The sequence below is a fragment of the Scatophagus argus genome, chromosome 2 (assembly GCF_020382885.2).
Source record: "Scatophagus argus isolate fScaArg1 chromosome 2, fScaArg1.pri, whole genome shotgun sequence".
Lineage (NCBI taxonomy): Eukaryota > Metazoa > Chordata > Actinopteri > Scatophagidae > Scatophagus > Scatophagus argus.
In genome coordinates this window covers 26394084-26412696 of record NC_058494.1, presented here as the reverse complement: position 1 = coordinate 26412696, position 18613 = coordinate 26394084, and the positions used below count along the sequence as shown (strand labels likewise).

The window sequence follows — 18613 nt, the reverse complement described above, 5'->3', positions numbered from 1 at the left end:
TTACTGCTAGTAAATCCCCGAAACAATCACCTTCTTGATCAAACTGCTTAGTGAACCTTAGTGAACCAGCAGCTAAAAGAAAGTTGGATCCTGGTTTCACATTCAGAAGTGGCGGTTGACTACAAATGTTGCTGGTGTTTGCTTTTACACGCACTGTCAGCTTTGGTGTCAGAATTTTTGATGAGTTGCCATAATCCCCTCTGAACTGTCCTGTCCTGAGGCCGGCTGATCCTGGTGGACTGCAGCTCTGTGGTGTTTTCGCAGCAGGGGGAGAGAGGGGAAGCAGATGTCTGTCCAATCAATGCCTGGACCTAATTAATCTGGCTTCCCTCACACAGCCAAAGCTGCCTGTGGAGCCACATATATAGATAGATATGTGTGTATACATATATATAAATATATATACACACACACATAAATATATATACATATAGCAATTCCAATGAACAGTATGCCTGATATGCTCCTTTTTCATTCTGACAGAAAGGCCCCTCATTTCAGACCTTCTGTAACAACCTGCTGTTTCACTTATTTCAAGTAACATCCATCCATCAAAATTTGATTGCTGTTGCATTCTTAGATCACCACTTCACCCAAGTCCTGCAGAGTGTATGACTCACACACACACACACAGACAGCAAATCAACATGCACTCACTGAGGCAGACGTACGTGAGCTGCGGCCATTTGCATCTGCCAGCTCGCTGCCTCGCACGGCTTCCTCTCTCAGGGTGGACGGCAGAATTCCTGAGCTATTCGAGGAAATGTTTCACAAAAACACAGCTGCCAAATCACTTGGCTTTGTTAAAGGCAGGGGAGACCTCTTGTCCACCTTCACACGAGCCTGCGGTGTCACACAATGGCCATTTCCCATCGAGCGCAGCACATGGCGTCACTGCATGCAGGGGCTTCCCCCCACAAGATTTCCCAACGCGGCGGCATGAAACCCGCACCTGTCAACATGGAGTATAATTATGGCAGAATTTCAGCAAACTAACCAGCTTTTCTTAGCATTCAAGGCCTGCTTGATTGTGGCAGAGTATTCAAAGGGCCACGCGCTGTGTGTATGCTGGCATAACTTAGTGAATCTGCTTGAATGAAAAAGGTCTTTGACAGAGCACAACAGGTACTTCAGTACGCAGTTAAGCTCCTTTATTGCCACGTCAACGAGATCATTTCAGTGGCAGGGATTACACAGTGCGATGTTTAGGTGGAGCGCACAAGTCAGATAACATTAACGAGGGACTGAGCAATCTATCACACATAACATATGGCAAGAGCACCTACACACACGTCTGTGGCTCAGCTGTACGGCAGCCGGCAGTCGCTGTGAAGTCATGACACAGTTGGAATAAAAAAGCTCACAGATACAGGAATATGAAGTTTTCCTACTTCTCTTATTACCATGTACAAGCCACAAAACTAATTTCACCCTCCCACAAGTACAAAATATTATTTTGTAGCACTGTGATGTGCAAATACACTCTGAAGTCATGTTTTTGTTGAATATTGATTATGCGTGATGTTTTTCTCTTCTGTTGTCAGAGGAGCTCTTTTTAAAACATTTCTCAGAACAGGCAGACAGTTTGCTTTTACCTCTTTGTTTTTGTGCTGTGTTTGACTCCAGTTTGCTCTTCATGTCTGGCATTTCCAGTGTTTGTCATTATGGTGGTTTAATCCTCTGTTAAACACTTTGTCATTCTGTTTTGATAACACTGCTTATTGTTACGGTGCTGAATAAAATGAACAGAAAAAGTCACCTTTAGTCTTCAGAAGAGCCTCAGGCTGTTGTTGGCCCACAGTGACTGAGAACCAAAGCAGATCATCAGTGGTTTTACAGTATTTGTCACACATTTACTGTATAGCCCTTATTGCTCTTTCAGTTGGTGCGCACAACACAATGAAAAAGCAATCAAGCTATGGAACATCAAAAACCAGTACTAATTGAGTTGAGAGAACCAGCCGATAATTGGAAATAACTTGAGGAATAAACAGCGAGTTAAAAACAGGAAAGCAGATGTGTGAGGTTGGAAAACAGCAGCTTATACCTGCTGTACACTGACGCCAGGCTGCTTTAACCTTGCTCAACAGGCAGGATTAAGTGCAGTGTATACAGTGCAGAATGTGTATATGATATTTTTGAATTATTCCAGCATAGCTTCAGGATTAGACTTTTGGGCTAATGTATTGTTTGGAGGATTTAGGGTTTGACTGAGTAGCATGCATGAAAGTCTCCCAATAATATAGATGGTGGAAATGAGGAGATAAGTGCTGCCGACTTATCTGGGACAACACCAGATTACTGCATTAAAAACAAATGTGTCGTCATTGTCACTGTTTTGCTACACGTGCAGTATCAAATGAGATCGATGTCCAGGGTTGGACGTGGGTTTGTTTTGTCCCAGCAGGGAATAACGGAAAGTCTGACGTTGTATCTTCTCGCAAACTCTCACTGGCACTCGCTGCACACAAAAGCTCCTGCGATCGATACATCATCATACAACATAAACAAATAAGAGCAAAGAAAAAAAGCAAACTGATGATTTGATTTGTTTTGATGCTAATACGAAGTGATAATATGTGCTGTTACTTATCATCACAATAGCAAACTTCTTCCTGTAGATAACCTTTCTTCAGAATCTTCAGAATACTCCATTGTTAACTTTGCTAACTACAATGGAAAATGTACTTGAGTAGCTAAGGATAAAAACATCTTTAACCTGACACAAACCAGAGAAAAGAAACAAGTAGTGAGAAACTGGAGTCTGGCAATAATCTGCTGTGCACGCGGATATCACGGTGGAGGATTAAAACTGCTTCCCAGTGATTTTTGGGATTATTTCAGCATAGCATCAGGATTACATTTTCAGGATGAAATATGATAAATAAACCGGTGAACGTGGCAGTGACTGAACAAATTCCTGGAGGACGGGAGGCTGACATGTTTGTTCCTGTGTTTGGTTTCTCTCCAGACCTCCCACGTTTCTCAGAACCTCACATTCCTCTAGTGGCTCGTGAGATCATGCAGCGAATGATCCGCCAGTTCGCTGCCGAATATACCTCAAAAACTACTCAGGACAACTCGCCCCTGCCCAACGGCATCATGAAGGACCAAAGCCTGCCGAGAGCGGCGTCTCTGGCCCCGGCCCCGTGTTCCCCGCCTGGGCCCCTGCCCGCACCGAGCTCCCCTCCGTCGTCTGCCTCTTCCTCCCCATCCCCGACCCCCGGGCCGGGCCTCAGCCCCACCTCCGCCACCGCCGCCGCTGCCTCAGCTCCCGCCTGCAGCAACGGTACGGGGGCCAGTAATGGTGGAGGCGGAGGTACGGCTGCTGCCTCTGCACAGAATCCCGTCCTCAGCAAGCTTCTCATGGCCGACCAAGACGGCCCGCTGGACCTCTCCGTCAAAAAGAGCCAAGACGACCCCGAGCCCAGCCAGCAGGGTGAGAGCAACAACACACACAGTCCTGTTTAAGTCGCATATCATGTGACTGTTGTAAACATGGTTCCCGCATTGCCACACGCACTAACAATCCTTATAATATTTTTCATACGTTCACAACACGGGGTGCTCTGGGTTTTAAAATGCACATGTGGTTGTTTGCCTGCTTGGAGTCCAGCTTATGAATGTGAAAATGTAACATCAGGATATTTTCTGATTATTGTTGGTATTTTTTCCATATTATATATATGTTCCTAGTCAAAAGTTATACTTCAGATGATTGGAACACACTTTTACATAATGTTTCATCACCTTGACATGTTAAGTGCACACATACTGGTAGATTCATTTTCTACTCACAGCCTCAGTTCATCACACACCAACTGGGCTCATGAATGGCTCGCCGAAAAGCCATCATCTTTTGGATTGAGCCATCGCAGCACTATACTGAGCTTAGAAACGCAGCTCAGGGCTCAATCTGCGTTTAATCAAACCAAACCAGCGGGAGGTTGGCGTTTCGATCACCGAACAGGCTGCAGGGTTAAAGTGACAGCTCGCCATTTCAGACCTCAACCACAGTGCGACCGGTCACCCACTTTAATACCAGCTTTTTGGAATCTGCTTACAGTAAGCCTCCTTAATTTTTACAAAAAAGATTTAGGTATTTACATCCACCTCATGCTCGTACATTATCTCTCTGCCCCACGCGCGAACACACACACAAACACACACAAACAGAGAACACCTTTTAAACGAATTCTGACTCAGATTATCCTCAAAGCTGGATCTCGCACACACACACACGAAAGACCTCGTTTAAATTACACAGTAGATGTTATTCAGAGGAAAAAAAGACATTCTTAATGCTTTTTAATATTTTTACACTGACAATGAATCAACTGATGAGCCTGCCGTAGCTTTTTAAGCCTCTTTTACTTCACATCTTTAATTATGGCACTTTTACTGTATGGTTCAGTGCTCTAATCAACAGCAGCAGCAGGCAGCTGTTTCAGCAAAGAGGCTCTGATAAACCCACTGAACATCACCTGCACGGCGCCAAACAGCCGGCAGACGAAGCTGGAGACAAGCAGGTGAGCGGGGTGAAGCAGGGTGGGTGAACACTGGACAAGCTGATGCTAACATGGCTTTAACACGGTCCTAATGCGCCTCCCTCTCCGCTGGATGTGAGAAGAGGCAACTGACGATACGTCAAAGGTTTTGTGGCTGTTAGCCACTGAAAGAATAATCACAACAGAACGATAAAGAACTGTTACGGGAAATGTAGACGGATTTCGACAGTGGTCAGATATCTCACGACCCTGGCAAGGACCGTGTTTACCCGTTAGTCAGAGTTCTTTCACAGTCCATTTGAGAAGCGACGTCCGATCTGATCGAGCATCCACGGGGGTGTGCTGGAACGAGTCTGATCCATGGAGGCTGCACCTGCCCACCCACAGGACTCAGATCAGCCACAACAGCATTAAAATGGTGTCGTTTTAATGTTGTATCTGATACGGATCCAGGCTCCTGTGTTCCTGCACACGCGCACACACACACACACACACACACACACACACAGCCAGGGTGATGATTGTTCTGCCACCTCTCGGCTATAGAATCACTCTGCTTTTCATTTCAATAACATCTCGTGGTTTTTTTTTTTTTTGTGTGCGATTAAACATCCTGAAGATTAGCGAGTACTGTGCCCGTGCAGGGTTGGGAGGGTTAGAGGGGTCAGAGGGTCAGCTGCACTTTAGGGATTAAAGCAGCTGAACACGTCAGAGTCTGTTCTCTTCGTCTGTATATGTTTGCATTTATGTGTGTTTACTGTATGTTTTTCAGTTTCAGGCTTTCAGAAGAAGCAATAATTCACCTAAATCAGTCTTCACTGAAAAATAACCAGAAACTACAGATCAGCTTAAACTCCCCACACATGACGCTTCGTCTTGTGTTTGTGGTGACCTGAATTGCCTGACAGCCATATTCACAAATAAACTGAGATTTCACACACGGCGTGTTGCCATATTTTCCCAGACTTCATTGCTAAAGTGTCACCGAGCGTCCACCTGTTCTGGAGCAGGCAGACTATCTTTTCCTTTTTCTGTCATCCAGCCAGAAATAAGAAAAACACAGAAGTCATTTTCATGAGTGAACTCGCACAAACAGGAGGAGCTGCGGAGGCTGTTAGCATGTATCAGATGCAGATTGATTTCATTAATCAGCAGTAAACAGATCGAAGTGCCCCCTTGCTGTGCTGTAAATGAGGTACCTTTCACAAATATGTAATGCAGTAAAGACAACTTCTGATACTATTCATTAGTTATGAACAAAAGTACAATTTTGTTAAACTAGTGTAACCACTGATACAACCTTAGCTTTTCAGCTTAAGTTGGAGGTGCCAGTTCTGCAGTTGGGGTCCATTAAACCAGTTCAGAGGGAGACGGTGCAACGAAATAATGCGATGATCAGTCAAACCTTGAAAGAGTCGAAAATCTAAAGGAAATATGTCACCTTTGTTTGCAGTTCGTGCTCTCTGCAGTGGAAGCTTCAGTGAAGTCGTCACATGCTTCACAGAATTTATCCACTAATCCTGTTTCTGCAAATGCACAAAAAACTGCAGGATGGGAATAAACTGACTGACTGCAAGCTGGTTTTACAGTGAACAGTTTTCCTTGTCTCTGTACTTTACACTGTACTGTATGTGATATGTTTTGTGTCCCCGGTGAGTCGTTCTGCACCAGACAGCAGAGTTGTTGAAGTTCGGTGATAATCAATATAATCATAATTCATGTACTGTGCACCCCATGACATGTGCTTATGGGGCCCTGTGGGGTCGTATGCGTCCTCCATCTGCTTGTCCTCTGCAGCATTGGATGGTTGGGCCAGAATTTGTACCGATCATTTCCTTGTTGTTGTTTGATGGAAATTTTTAATAAAATAGTGCCATATCCTGCTGTGTATAGGGAGACTGATATTTTTGGTCTACTGTTTAGCCTGCATCAGAGACACCCACAGGAGTAGCACTGCTGAGCATGTGGTGTATTTTGTTTCCTCTAAATTTTACAGGTACATATTGCTTTAATCTCAACCAATGTGCCATCGTCTGAAACTCTGTGTACTGTTACAAAATTAACCTTTAGTTTATAACACAAATTCATCGAAGTATTTATGTATGGGAGCAGTAATAGCAGTAATTTTCTTTTTCCCCTCAGATGGCGTCCTGGACCTCTCCACCAAGAAGAACCACAGCGCAGGCAACCACAAAACCTTCCCCAGCTTCTCCCCTGCACCCGGGGTCAAAGGGTAAGACAACAGGATTAGCCAAACCGGCCTCTATTAGCAGAGCAGTACAGTCATGTGCCTGAGACAACACTGGGGAGGTCAAAGCAGTCACTGCACTTTGCAGAGAGCGCTCGTCAGTCTCACACCAAACAGGGATCTGGCCTTCTATGATTCAGATGTCAGATTATCCTGGTTAGCCAACAAATTAACCATAATTTAAAAATGCTGTTTTTTTGAGCCGTTATTTTCTGTAAAAGTCAGTAATTTCAGTTGAGAACTGACTGGTGGAGGCGAAGATTAATCAGCCTGCCTCCACTGGGAAAGCGTCACTCCTCTAAAAACTGCAAAAATAATACAAACAGTGGTTAACCTGCATGCATTTCTTATGCACCTGTGAAAAGATTTGAAAGTAGGTATTGCAACACTTCAAAAGGTCACAAGTCAGGAAGAGTGGGAAGTACTGCCCTAGATGACACACCACTCTGCAGCTTCTTGGTATGCCTCAAGCTGTGGCGCAGTGCATCTTCTTGTTACTTAAAAAGACAATGAAAAGAGAGTGGTGCTTCTTATTCTTCTAGGAATGATGAAGGTGCTAAATGGGCCAGGATAGTAGACAGGACAAATTTGTAGGTTTTGCTGAAAACTAGGTTTGTTAAGTTTTATAAGAACCTGAACTTAAGACCAACAGGTACAAACAAAGAAATTTTGGACTTTGAAGTTGACGTGTCAGAGGACAGGAACACATGATCACAGATGCTAGATGTTCTGTCTCTGCGTGGCTGTTTGTAGAGCTTTCAAGTGCTGGTTGGGAGCTTTGACGTCTGAAACTTGGGATGCATATTGCTGCCAAAAAATATATAAAAATTATATTAACAAAAGATTTGCAGGATTAGTTTTCCTCAGTTACACAAGGTATTGAAGAATGACATATTGTCATGTCAAAATGTGATTTTGACCAGGAAAAAAGAATCAAGATATCTGGAAAACAGTTTTGATATGCCCCTAATACATTTTCACATATAAAACATGGCAGTCAAAGCTGATCTACAGATATTTTTAATTACAGACATCAGTAATACCTTTTTCAGGAAGAAGAACATTTACAGATGTCTATGGAATTTTAAATATAACTATTACTAGATATACTGTAATTTTCACAGGTTACAACTGATTGACACTTCTGATATGTGAAATGCAATTCGAGATATCTGAAACTACAATTTTACTACAGTTCCACATGAACATGACAATAATTTAAATTCGATTAGTTTAGTTTAGTTTTATAATTTAGTTTTTTTTTTTTAGGATACCTCTGAAATGAAAACATTTTGGCTGGTGAGAATTCAGTCGTAGTTATTACAAATTACCTGCACCTGCACAAAATTACTTTATGACAAATTTAATTTATGTCAGCTTGGACTGATTACATATCAAAATTCAATCACAGATATCTGTGATTGACTTGATCTACAAAGAACATTTTCACTGACAGTAAGAAACTACTAAATAGAACTAACTAGAAATTTTGATACTGGGCATTTAGTTTTTTGGTAGCGAGAAATGAATTGAAGATATCTTTAATTAAAATTGCTTTAATTAAATTTGGCGTAGAATTCTAATATGTTAAAAAGCAGTTGTTAATTGTCTACAACTGCTGAAGGGTCATGATTAGATATCCAAATGGCTCGCCATAAGGCACGTTGCTCATGTTTAGGCACTCATCTTTCACTCCGGTAAGATGTTGTTTACACAGGCAAACTTTACGAAGGTGCAAAAAGGCCAGAAAACAACCTGTTGGTAGTTCAAGTGTTGGCTCAAAGAGAATTGACTTTGTGAGAAGAGCGAAGCAAACCTCAGCAGACTTTGAAAGGGCCATGCCCTCGCTTGGTCTCGCTACATTTTGGGTCGCATAATTTGATCACCCCCTGTTGGTTGTCCTCAAGCAAGGTCTGCCAACGCCTCCAGCCTTTCATCTCTTACTTATTGGTTTTGCTCAGCTGATCGATACCTGAGCTACCATCAGTCCCCATGGCAATGCTGTACATACTTGTGTGCGGGTATTTATAATTTAGACTCCTCCCACATCCACCCCGAACGCACCCCAGAGTGAGAGTTCAGTGGCAGAATACGTCAAACACATGACGGAGGCTTTGACTACTTTTCTCTTTTCGTCTAGAAGTCAGTGCCTTTATTGACAATCCCCAGCATTGCAGCCCAATCATTTATTGATGAACATGTATTCTGCCTTGAAGTCATGTTTGAATCGGTAGGCATCATCCTCTCTTCTTGCATCAAGAGGGAATAAACAATCGACGTTAATCGCGGTTGCCATTTCCAGGAATACTTTTGATCTGTAGGTCAAAGATGGATTAGTAGAGGTTCGATACACAGAGCAGTCCCAAATGCTGGATTGCAGTGAGATTGCAGTAGCGGAGGATGTGGGCATAGAAAACCTGCACCCACCATGTGGGCAGTGTCTCTTTGATCCAGCAATGAATACACCTTCAATTGCTATCTGTACTGAGACATGAGAAGTGTTGCATTGATATTACAGTTAACACAAGTCCCAAGTGACCACCACATGAGTTGTTGTTCCTGGTGAAAACTTATGCTGCCTAGACACTAAGCTACCAACCAAACCCAGCAGTTACCACACTAGTTTTGGATTAAAACAAACAGAAAGTGAATCATCAATGCAGCAACAGCAGCTATGAATTTCCAGTTATGGACCTGGCATATATATAAATATAAATATAACTATCTAAAGGATATTTCGGGTCCGTTACACACTAGGTTTTATTTTCACTGTGTTGGCCATTCTTTCAGTTAAACATTTCAGATTTGACCCTGTGTTTACAGTTACCTTGGGCCAGTTGTTGGGATTTGGCCACATTCCCAGATCTCAGCAGTTACTTCACTGAGTACAGTGTTATCATAACTGATAATAATGTCCCAAAGAATGAAACCAAGCTGCCATAAACCTTGATGAAACATTTGCCATTGAAACAGGAAAACCGCACAGTGAAGGATCATTCTGAACTGTAAAGGCATTGAAAAAACTGTATTCTACAGAGACACAACCTTTCTTTTATTCTCTTAACACGATTTCTTGCCTGCTGACAAGCGACGGTCCAACAGTAAACCTCACCACGGAGAAAGCAAAAGCAGAATTAGAAACAGCACCTTAATCCCCTCAGGAAGGAACTCTGACTCCCGCCTGAGGGTTCTAAGGCCCCAAATGCCCTAAGGCCCTGAGCCTCCCCGGGAGTCTCTAATGATCAGGTCATGTAATATTAACTACAGGAGCAGGAGGAGCCTGTGGTACCACCCCCACTAACACCAATTCATCCTAGACTCTCAGACAATCCCAAAAGCACAAAGCAGGTCTGTGTAGGTTACTGGGCTAAGAGTATTATTACTATTTTAGTTTGTACATTTTTTAATTTTGATCTTTGTGTTTTTCATGATTATATTATTGGAATTCATAATTTTATTAAGTTGGATGGTCGTGTGGTATTTAGGAGCTACAAACTGGAAAAGAGTAATTGGTTTTGGTTTAAGATGTGCCATGATAGTCTACTTGTTATTGACTGTCCTCAAAAACAAGAATACAGTTACTGATTCAGTCTACTCAGAGCTTGAAAATGAAATAAACACATCTAACTAAATTAAATAATCGCTGCAGGATAAAACTGTCACCCTTTGCAAAACAATTTGTTCAGGGAACCCAGCTCTTACACCCAGACACTGAAACAGTCACTATGCGTATTCCTTTGTTTCTTTTATTTTCTCAAATGATTGCTCACATTGAACCCTCAAATCCAACATTACTGTCTGGCGCAGCATCCTCGATGACTGCATGCTCACTGTAACAGAACGCTCTATTAGAGTGCAGACTCCAAAGCCTCTCGTTAACCCTGTATTGTTTTCAACACGTCCAAGACCGCCCACTGTGGTAATCTGTCTTAAAGCTCCTGCTGTGGACTCCCCACATCGCACAGTTAGCTGCTGTGACGCTCACCAGAATATGACTCCAATTGAGAGACACAGTATTTCCCTTAAGTTTCTTCTCCCCCGTGCAATCTGCTGACTTGACAAGCTATCTCCTGTTATTCTGAACCTAAGGGACCATTTTTAAAGAGCCTTTCCACTGTTGCTATAGTTACTTAGCGGAAGGAACATTGGCTGCAGCATCTGAAGTGGAGGCACTCTGCATGTAAGCATATGTTTCATCAGCAGAGATGAAATGTGAAATACTGAAATGCTTGCAGAGTAGTGCTTCTTGGCAATAAGATGTACTGTATCTCAGGTATAAGTCAGAAAGTATACGGATAAAATCATAGTGTTTGCTTCTCTTCTGTTGTGTCCTCTTTGTGTCCTACTTTGTAACATTATTGATTCACTTGGCAGCCACCGCCGTTGCACTGTAAATGTATTTGCTTTATACTGAATCTGCTTACCATTTTTCTCCCCCAGCATCACAATGCCATTTGCACACTCTTGTCAGATGGCACTGGAGAAGTAAATAATAGTTGTAAGTTGGAGTTTGCATTAACCAGAGTGCATACAAACTGGAAAAAATTCAAAGAGAGTTGTGTTCATATTTATATTTAATTCTTTTCGATGCCATTTGGGAATTTATGCATATAAAGACTTTAAGTGAAACCCAATATTTGTTGAGATTTAACGAGGTCAAAGATCAAAAGATAATGACTCTTCATCCGTGTGCTACCTCGGTCTGAATACAATTAAAATGACTGGCAAGCAACTGACTGGCTTTTAATAATAAAGGTTGAGAAAAACAATTTGTTTGCAACTGTTTTGTCACTCAAATAATGATGTGCTTGGTTAAAACAAAAGACCGACCTGCAAGACACTTCTGTGACGTGCTGTGTTTTAGTAAGCAGGGCTGTGTGGGACTTTGTAGCTCCTCTGTATGACAATAGGACAGCTGACAGTAAGACCTGGTTCATCTCAAACCTTTTCTGGCAAAAGTCGCTGCTGTTCAGTGTGTCAAATGTAATTTGTATGTGGTTTTATTATGGTTGTGACTTAGGTCAACTGACACTTTAACGATCTGGTAACATTTTCCTCATATGTAGGACAAATTTATGTGCAACAACACATTACAGACTGTAATCTCAATTGGAAAAATGCAGTATGTAGAGAAGAATGAGTTTTGTATCACAAGATACTTGACCCTGTCCCTAAATTGTCCCCTTCTTTCCTCCATCCAGACATTCCCTCAAAGTGGAACAGACTCTGCCAGAGGTGGATGACGAGGATGGCCTGCTGCAGAGAAGCTTGCAGGATGGACTGAGGGAGAACTACGTCACTTCCAACTCCTTCAAGCCCCCACTGGCCCGGTCGCTGCGTATCAAGGAAGAGCTCCTTAGCCAGAAGCACCGCCTCCTGAGCCAGCCTGCTGCTCTTTCATTGGCTAATCTAGAGTCGGCCGGTTTGCTCAATCATGGGCAGTCTCACACCTTGCTTGGCCAGAAGGGCTCTTCCTCATTCTGGGGAAGCAAGGCCCACCTTGATAGCCTGCTGAAGCTAAAACAGGCCAGTGGAGCTCTGAGCGGGGCCCTCAGCGATCTCAAAGATCTGCCAACATTCCTGGAGAATCACCACCACAACCACCATGGAGCCTTCCCCTTCAAGAGTTCCCTCCACCATCACCACCACAATCAGGTCTCCAAGGCCCAGCATCACCACAATGAGGGCAAGAGAGACCAGGGCCACTCACCTCCCGTTGACTTGAAGATCCCTCAAGTTCGGGGCATGGATCTCTCCTGGGACTCCCATGCCTCTGAGCTGTACGGCTATGGCGCAATGGGGGTTGGGGGCGGTGGCCACGGGGAGAACACCCTGAGCAGGAAGCTGAGAGCCATTTTGCCCAAGCAGAACCGTCGTGGTGGAAGCCTTGGAAGCCTGCTGGATGGGGCAGCTGATTACTGGAGCTCCGACCTGGATCACTCCAGTTCCGGGCCAACCTACTCCACCTCTGACGTGGAAGGGGACCCAAACTCCAAGCAGCCAAGGAAGAAGAGAGGCCGTTATCGCCAGTACAACACTGAGATCCTGGAGGAGGCCATAGCAGTAGTGATGAGCGGGAAGATGAGCGTGTCCAAGGCTCAGAACATGTATGGAATCCCGCACAGCACCTTGGAGTACAAGGTAAAGGAGCGCATGGGAACCCTGAAGAACCCCCCAAAGAAGAAGCTCAAGCTGATGATGAAAATGGAAGCAGGAGGCCAGGATTTTCCTGCTGAGTCGGAGAACACGCCCACCGCAACCCCACGAGACGACGGCCAGCCACTGGCAGCTGCTGAGCTCAAGGATGATGTAAAAGAAGAGATTGATGACAATTTCAAACCAATCGACTAAACAACTTACACATGTAAACCTCAGTCAAATGACTACATTTAAAAACGGATGGGGCTTTATTTGTGCCAATTTACTTTGCAGTAACTGGGTGAGCACAAACGCAGGGATAATATGAGGAGGATTCTTAAAACAAACTGGAGATAAACTAATCTGAAGGTTTTTAACAAGCATCGCTTGAGCGGTGCTGCGTAAGCATTTGTTTAGCTTTTATATCCAGGGGCTTAACAAATGCGACTAAAGACATTAGTTAAATGACAATTAATGAAATTTCCGTAAGCATGCTGATAATCCTCAGCCCAAAAACCCAATCCCCCCTTTTCTGAACTTGATACACTGAACCCTTGCTGCTTATAAATGCAGTTTGGACTTTGGACCATTCCAATTCGAGGGGAAAAAAAACACGAGGGGAAGGATGAAAATTTACTCCTTAAAAAAACTGACAGTTAAGTCCCTTTACTGCTCCCCTCTCTCATGGAGTACTAGCTGAAAATTGGTAAGTGAACTGTCTATTACATTTAAAGCCAACTGTAAGGTTTAATCATACCATTGATATTCCTCACCAGGGTTCTGAATCAAAACCCATTCTCTTATTGCCAGGTAGCCATGATGCTTTAACTGCAAACCTTTTCTTTCCTCCTTAAGATATTCTGCTTATCTCTGTGCGGACGAAAGCAACATTAACCCGTCCTTTTTGAATGAGAAAAGACACACAAAAGTCATTCAGGGATGCATGTTTGTGAGTTTCGTGGACACTATTGACTTCTATAATCGACATCTTTTCCTCTATCTTTATCTTTTCATTTGATTTATTTTGCTTTCTTTTGCACTACACTTTGGGTCTGGCGCTTACAGACCAGGTTACCTCGGCATCGTTGCCCTTGCATCATGCACTTATTATGGTCTGTCACTGAAGCCCAGCCGCAACCTCACAACAGGTCAGAGGTGCACATCGCCTGCATAAGCTGATCCATAATCAGATCCCAGGAACCTCAAAAACCCCCTTTTTTGCCAGGGGACAAGTTGAGGGGTTATCTGATTATGGATCAGCTGTTTTTAAGGCGGAATGCTACCTCATGGACCTCCATCAGTGTCTCACTGCTGATCCTGGAATGCTGTAGCCTTCAGGTTGTCCTCCAGAGGGTGACTGAAGTGAGCTCATCAGCTCATGGAGATCTTAATTGGATGAAGGCCTTTTAGGATCAGAATGTGAAACTCTGCTGCTATCCAGTTGATCATCTAGCTTCTATACGAGGCTTTAGCTAGTCTTAGCTAACAACAATTGCTGATGTTTTTTCTTTCCTTTTCTAACCAACCTAAGCAAGAGCTATTAGCTCAGCTGATGAGTTTTAAAAGAAATTCTTCTCCCTCAAATTTTAAAGACAGTTTTAAAGGCAGTTTACCACAACAATGTGCATTTATAAATGGGGTGTTCATTTTGGGATGGTGGGTGGGCAATATGCAGTGGGGAGGGTTAGATGATAGAGATGAGGGAAAGGCAGATTTAATATATTATAAATTATTATGACTGATGATGTAAAAGCCAATCCGTGATTCTGAATGATTTCTTTTCTCCTCATTTTTAACTCAGGGTGACTGAGACAGACGATGTGGGTTTCTAATATGGTCGTTTCCTATTGGACCTATGGTAGATAGACAGGAGGAAAAGACACACCTCTCACTGATGCTTTGTGAGTTATCATAGCAGCGCCACAGCAGATAGACCTGCTAATGAATCATGATAAAGAACAGAAAACACTGACGTTGGGTTTTGAGGATCAAACTCATGGCGCTAAACTTCTTAAAAAAAACAAAAAAAGCACTTTTCAAAAATATGAGAAAAAAACAAGCAAAAGAAAGCTGTTTGAGGTTATGCATGTAGTGTATCTCTTCTCCGGGGGGATATGGAGCATAGTGACGAGGAGGGCAGAGAGATGGAAGATTAAAGCTTTAGTGTGTGAAGACTTTCATGAAAGCTGCAGCTTGGACCCAAACTACTCTTTTAACCCCTCTCGATTACCTCCAACATTCAAAAAAAAAAAAAAGAAGGAAAAAAAAAGAAAAAACGGTATACAGCTTGAACAAGTTGAGTTTTGTGTAGTGTCGTCTCGTCGTTTTCCTTCTCCGCCGCTGAAGCACCAGGGATAGAAAAACTCTCATAACAATTTTATCAGGTGGGGAAAGAATATCCGCCAGTCTTTTGGTATTTTCCATCAGAAAAAGATTGAAAGAGATGACAGAGGCTTTTTGTTTGTCGTGTTTTATTTTTTTGCTCTGTGGTAAATGTTGCTCGTCGCTCCTAACACTGCCTGGTGCTCACCCAGTTTGTGAGAATTTTAACGAGAATTGTACCTCTCTGTTCAGATGAAATGATGATGATTCACTCCTTTTGAAATGTATTGTACATTTTATTTATTTGATTTATTTTCTCTTTGATTGTTCTCTTTAAAAATGGCATGCACCACTTTCTCTTGGCTGATTTTGGGGTCAGGCCAGCTGAATATAAGAGTGAGATTTCAACTCAGTTAATCCTGAGCCAGAGATGATAAAACTCTCTCTGAATTAAACACAATCTAATTAGAGTTAAAATCGTTTACTACCTGTTGCATACAATCTAAATGATCTCCTCTGTGGTTATTGGTTACCCACCTTAATCTTTGCAGCTTCCTTGTCTTGATTGGCAGGTTTTTGTGGCCAATGGGAAAAGCTCTAGAAAAGACAAACAGTACTTCTGGGGGCCATCGTGCATCAAATGCGTCCAACACTTTGATAATGCTGAGCATTTGAAGTGTCTAAAAGGTTGTTGTGCATGTCCAGCTGGACCAAGCGAAGGACAATGCACTGATCTGATAGTTAAAACAGAATTGAAGCCCCAGTGTTTATATTAAAGCACTTCTTAAGAATGCGCCTCTGCACACTTAGCCAACTGTGAACACAGTGCGATTAAACCCGACTTACAGTGTGCCCTCCTCCCTGTAGAAAAAAAAAAAAAAAGAAAAGAAAAAACTGAACAAAACAAAGTTATGGCACTCTGCCTGTTAGCCTGTTTCATGTAATGCATGTAAAGCATGGATTTGTGCAACTAAGAAAAAAATATGTGTTTAGAAATAGTGTAATTGGCACTTGATGCACACTTTTGCATGGATAAACCTGAGCAGCACTTAAACTAAAGTCCCGAGAGGGGCCAAACTATCTCTGTGTATAATTTACACTTTCTTTCTCCCCTTATTGTACATTTGGCTTTTGCTATAAAATTTCATTACCTTCTAAACGCTTGAATTGAAAGCTTGAAAGTCCCATTTTCAGCCTGTTCTTATCTACTGAGGTGCATGCCATTTAAGGTTTATTTATTTCATTTTTAATTGATTTTTTTTTTTTTTATTATTGTTTGCAGTCATGTGGTTAACGGCTCCCCCTGTCCGACAAAGTCCTCCTTCTTGCAACTGAGTCTCACTGCTGTTTTTAAAGAAATCTACTTCAGAGAACAGTATATATATCTATTTAGATACATTATATATATATACACACATATATAAACAAATGCTCACGTAATGAATGTAGTGAACTGAATATCTCGAACTTACAAAAGCAGAAGAGTGATCTACAAAAAAAAGGAAAAAAAAAAGATGGCACTGTCAGTTCATTTCTAACAGACTGTTGTTTTTATTGACTTGCTTATAGTTTCACTTTTATGCTGCTTGCATTGGAAACGCAGTCGTTTTCTGACGCGGGTGTGCAACAGTAGCCTTCAGTACTGTAAACGTCTCAGGATCGAGCCAACGGGATGGGCAGCAATATTTGTCAGTCGGAAAATGGCGCAGACTTAACTACCTGTAATAGATGTAATTTATAGACTTATATACACGCAGTATATGAAATATGTCAACTTGGTCAGCAGAGACCAAGTACTATACCTCAAACTCAGAATAATGACTCCTTTCTGTGCCTCGTACTTTCATGTATACCTTACCTTGGAGCCTGGCGAAGGGATAGCCGATACTCTGGGAAATACAGTATCCGCCACTGTTTCTTGTCTTTTATTATCTCTTCGTTTTTCTTTTCTTTGTTTCACCTCCCTCCCGCAAAAGGGAGGAGGGAGACGCTTCAAGTGTCTGACTGACCAATATTTGCCACCCTACCTTTTTTCAGGTGTTCTTTCGCGATTGCAAAAAACCTTTTAGAAATACGTAACAAGCAACAGATTGAGAAAAAGAAAAACCCACAGGGATTAAAACAGCTATTCCTGTTCTGCTCACTGGATGGGGTTGGTATGGGAGGGATGCGAACCTCATTTCTTCCTCTAGATAGTCAAAACATTTTGGGATTCAGTCATCTGGTTTCACCCTGGAGGCGATCAGTCAGGTCAGTTCCCGCCCTGGTCTGAGAAAGAATAAGCTGTTTTTGTTCACTTTTTTTTTTTGGCTTATTGTGTGTAACGCAACTCCAGGCTGAAACTCGACAGGGGATTTTTTTTTGTTTGTTTGTTTTGTTTTTATTTCTCACACCCATTGAAATCAGAGACCCAGAGGGAAGATTGGACAGGTGGACAAGTTAACCTTCTTTTATCTGCTGTCTTGTAATGAGAAATATCCAAAATCTTTTACACTGCATTTGAAAAAAAGAAAAGAAAAAGCACCCCACACCTTTATATGATGAAAATGATAAGCAGCTGTATGCTTAGGAATATATATGTATTTATTTTACTGTTTTTTGTTTTTCTGCATCTTCAGGTAAGCCAATCAATTTCTCTTTTTTGTTTTTCAGGTTGGTTTTTAATTTGATTTAACTTTTTTTCTTCTGAGTGAAAGACTTTCCAAAAAAGAAAAAAAGAAAAAAATGTTGAACAGCAACTACTGTAACCTCACTTAGCAGACGCCACATCGCGTGCCATTTTGTGTCAGGATGGTGCGCGATGATGCGAGCTAGCAGGAAAGAAAGACCCGTAACGCAGATGATTGCCATGCTCCTCTCTGCAGAGAGCTTTCCTCTGTTTCTGTTTTGTGTCACGCTGCATATCTGGTTGTCATTTATACCTCAGGTCCGACCACCTCAAAGCAGCTGATTGTACGTTAGAAACACACACACACACACAAAAAGGAGAATCAGGATTTTTAGTACAGCCTGTTTCCAGATTTTTACATTTAACCGACAGGAGCAGTTTTTGAGTAATTGTCGTTTCTTGTTTGTCGTTTTTCTTACTGTTGTTATTCCGATGACGTCTTCTTTTCCTTTCTTTGTTTCCTTTTAAAAACAAAAAGACAAACTCTTTAAAAGCCAGGAGCCAGGTTTCTGTGAATACAATGCTGTATTCTCTCTAGCACATGCAGCCGTGGAAAAGCAGAACGCACACACGCGCGCACACGCACTCCTACAGCAACACACACACACACTCTCCCTCCTCATCAGGTAGCCACACTTTGTGTGGGTGGGTTATATGTATAATTATGAAGCTGGGAGTCGTTTTCTCTTTTAGAAGCAGGTGGGTGTGTTTCGTCTGCAGCCTGCAGAA

At 42.4% G+C, this 18613-nt stretch overlaps 1 protein-coding gene across 2 annotated transcripts in view; it reads left to right on the top strand.

Annotated features, from left to right (window-relative positions):
* lcor (ligand dependent nuclear receptor corepressor) overlaps positions 1–17254 on the top strand; it is a 63450-nt gene extending 46196 nt beyond the window's left edge. For both annotated transcript variants that reach the window (XM_046374278.1, XM_046374286.1), the window contains exons 5-7: positions 2972–3439; positions 6651–6741; positions 11958–17254. In XM_046374278.1, coding sequence (XP_046230234.1) covers positions 2972–3439; positions 6651–6741; positions 11958–13107 — 1709 coding nt within the window. In that variant the 3' untranslated portion in view covers positions 13108–17254. The remainder of the gene's footprint in view (positions 1–2971; positions 3440–6650; positions 6742–11957) is intronic.
* Positions 17255–18613: the final 1359 nt, after the last annotated feature.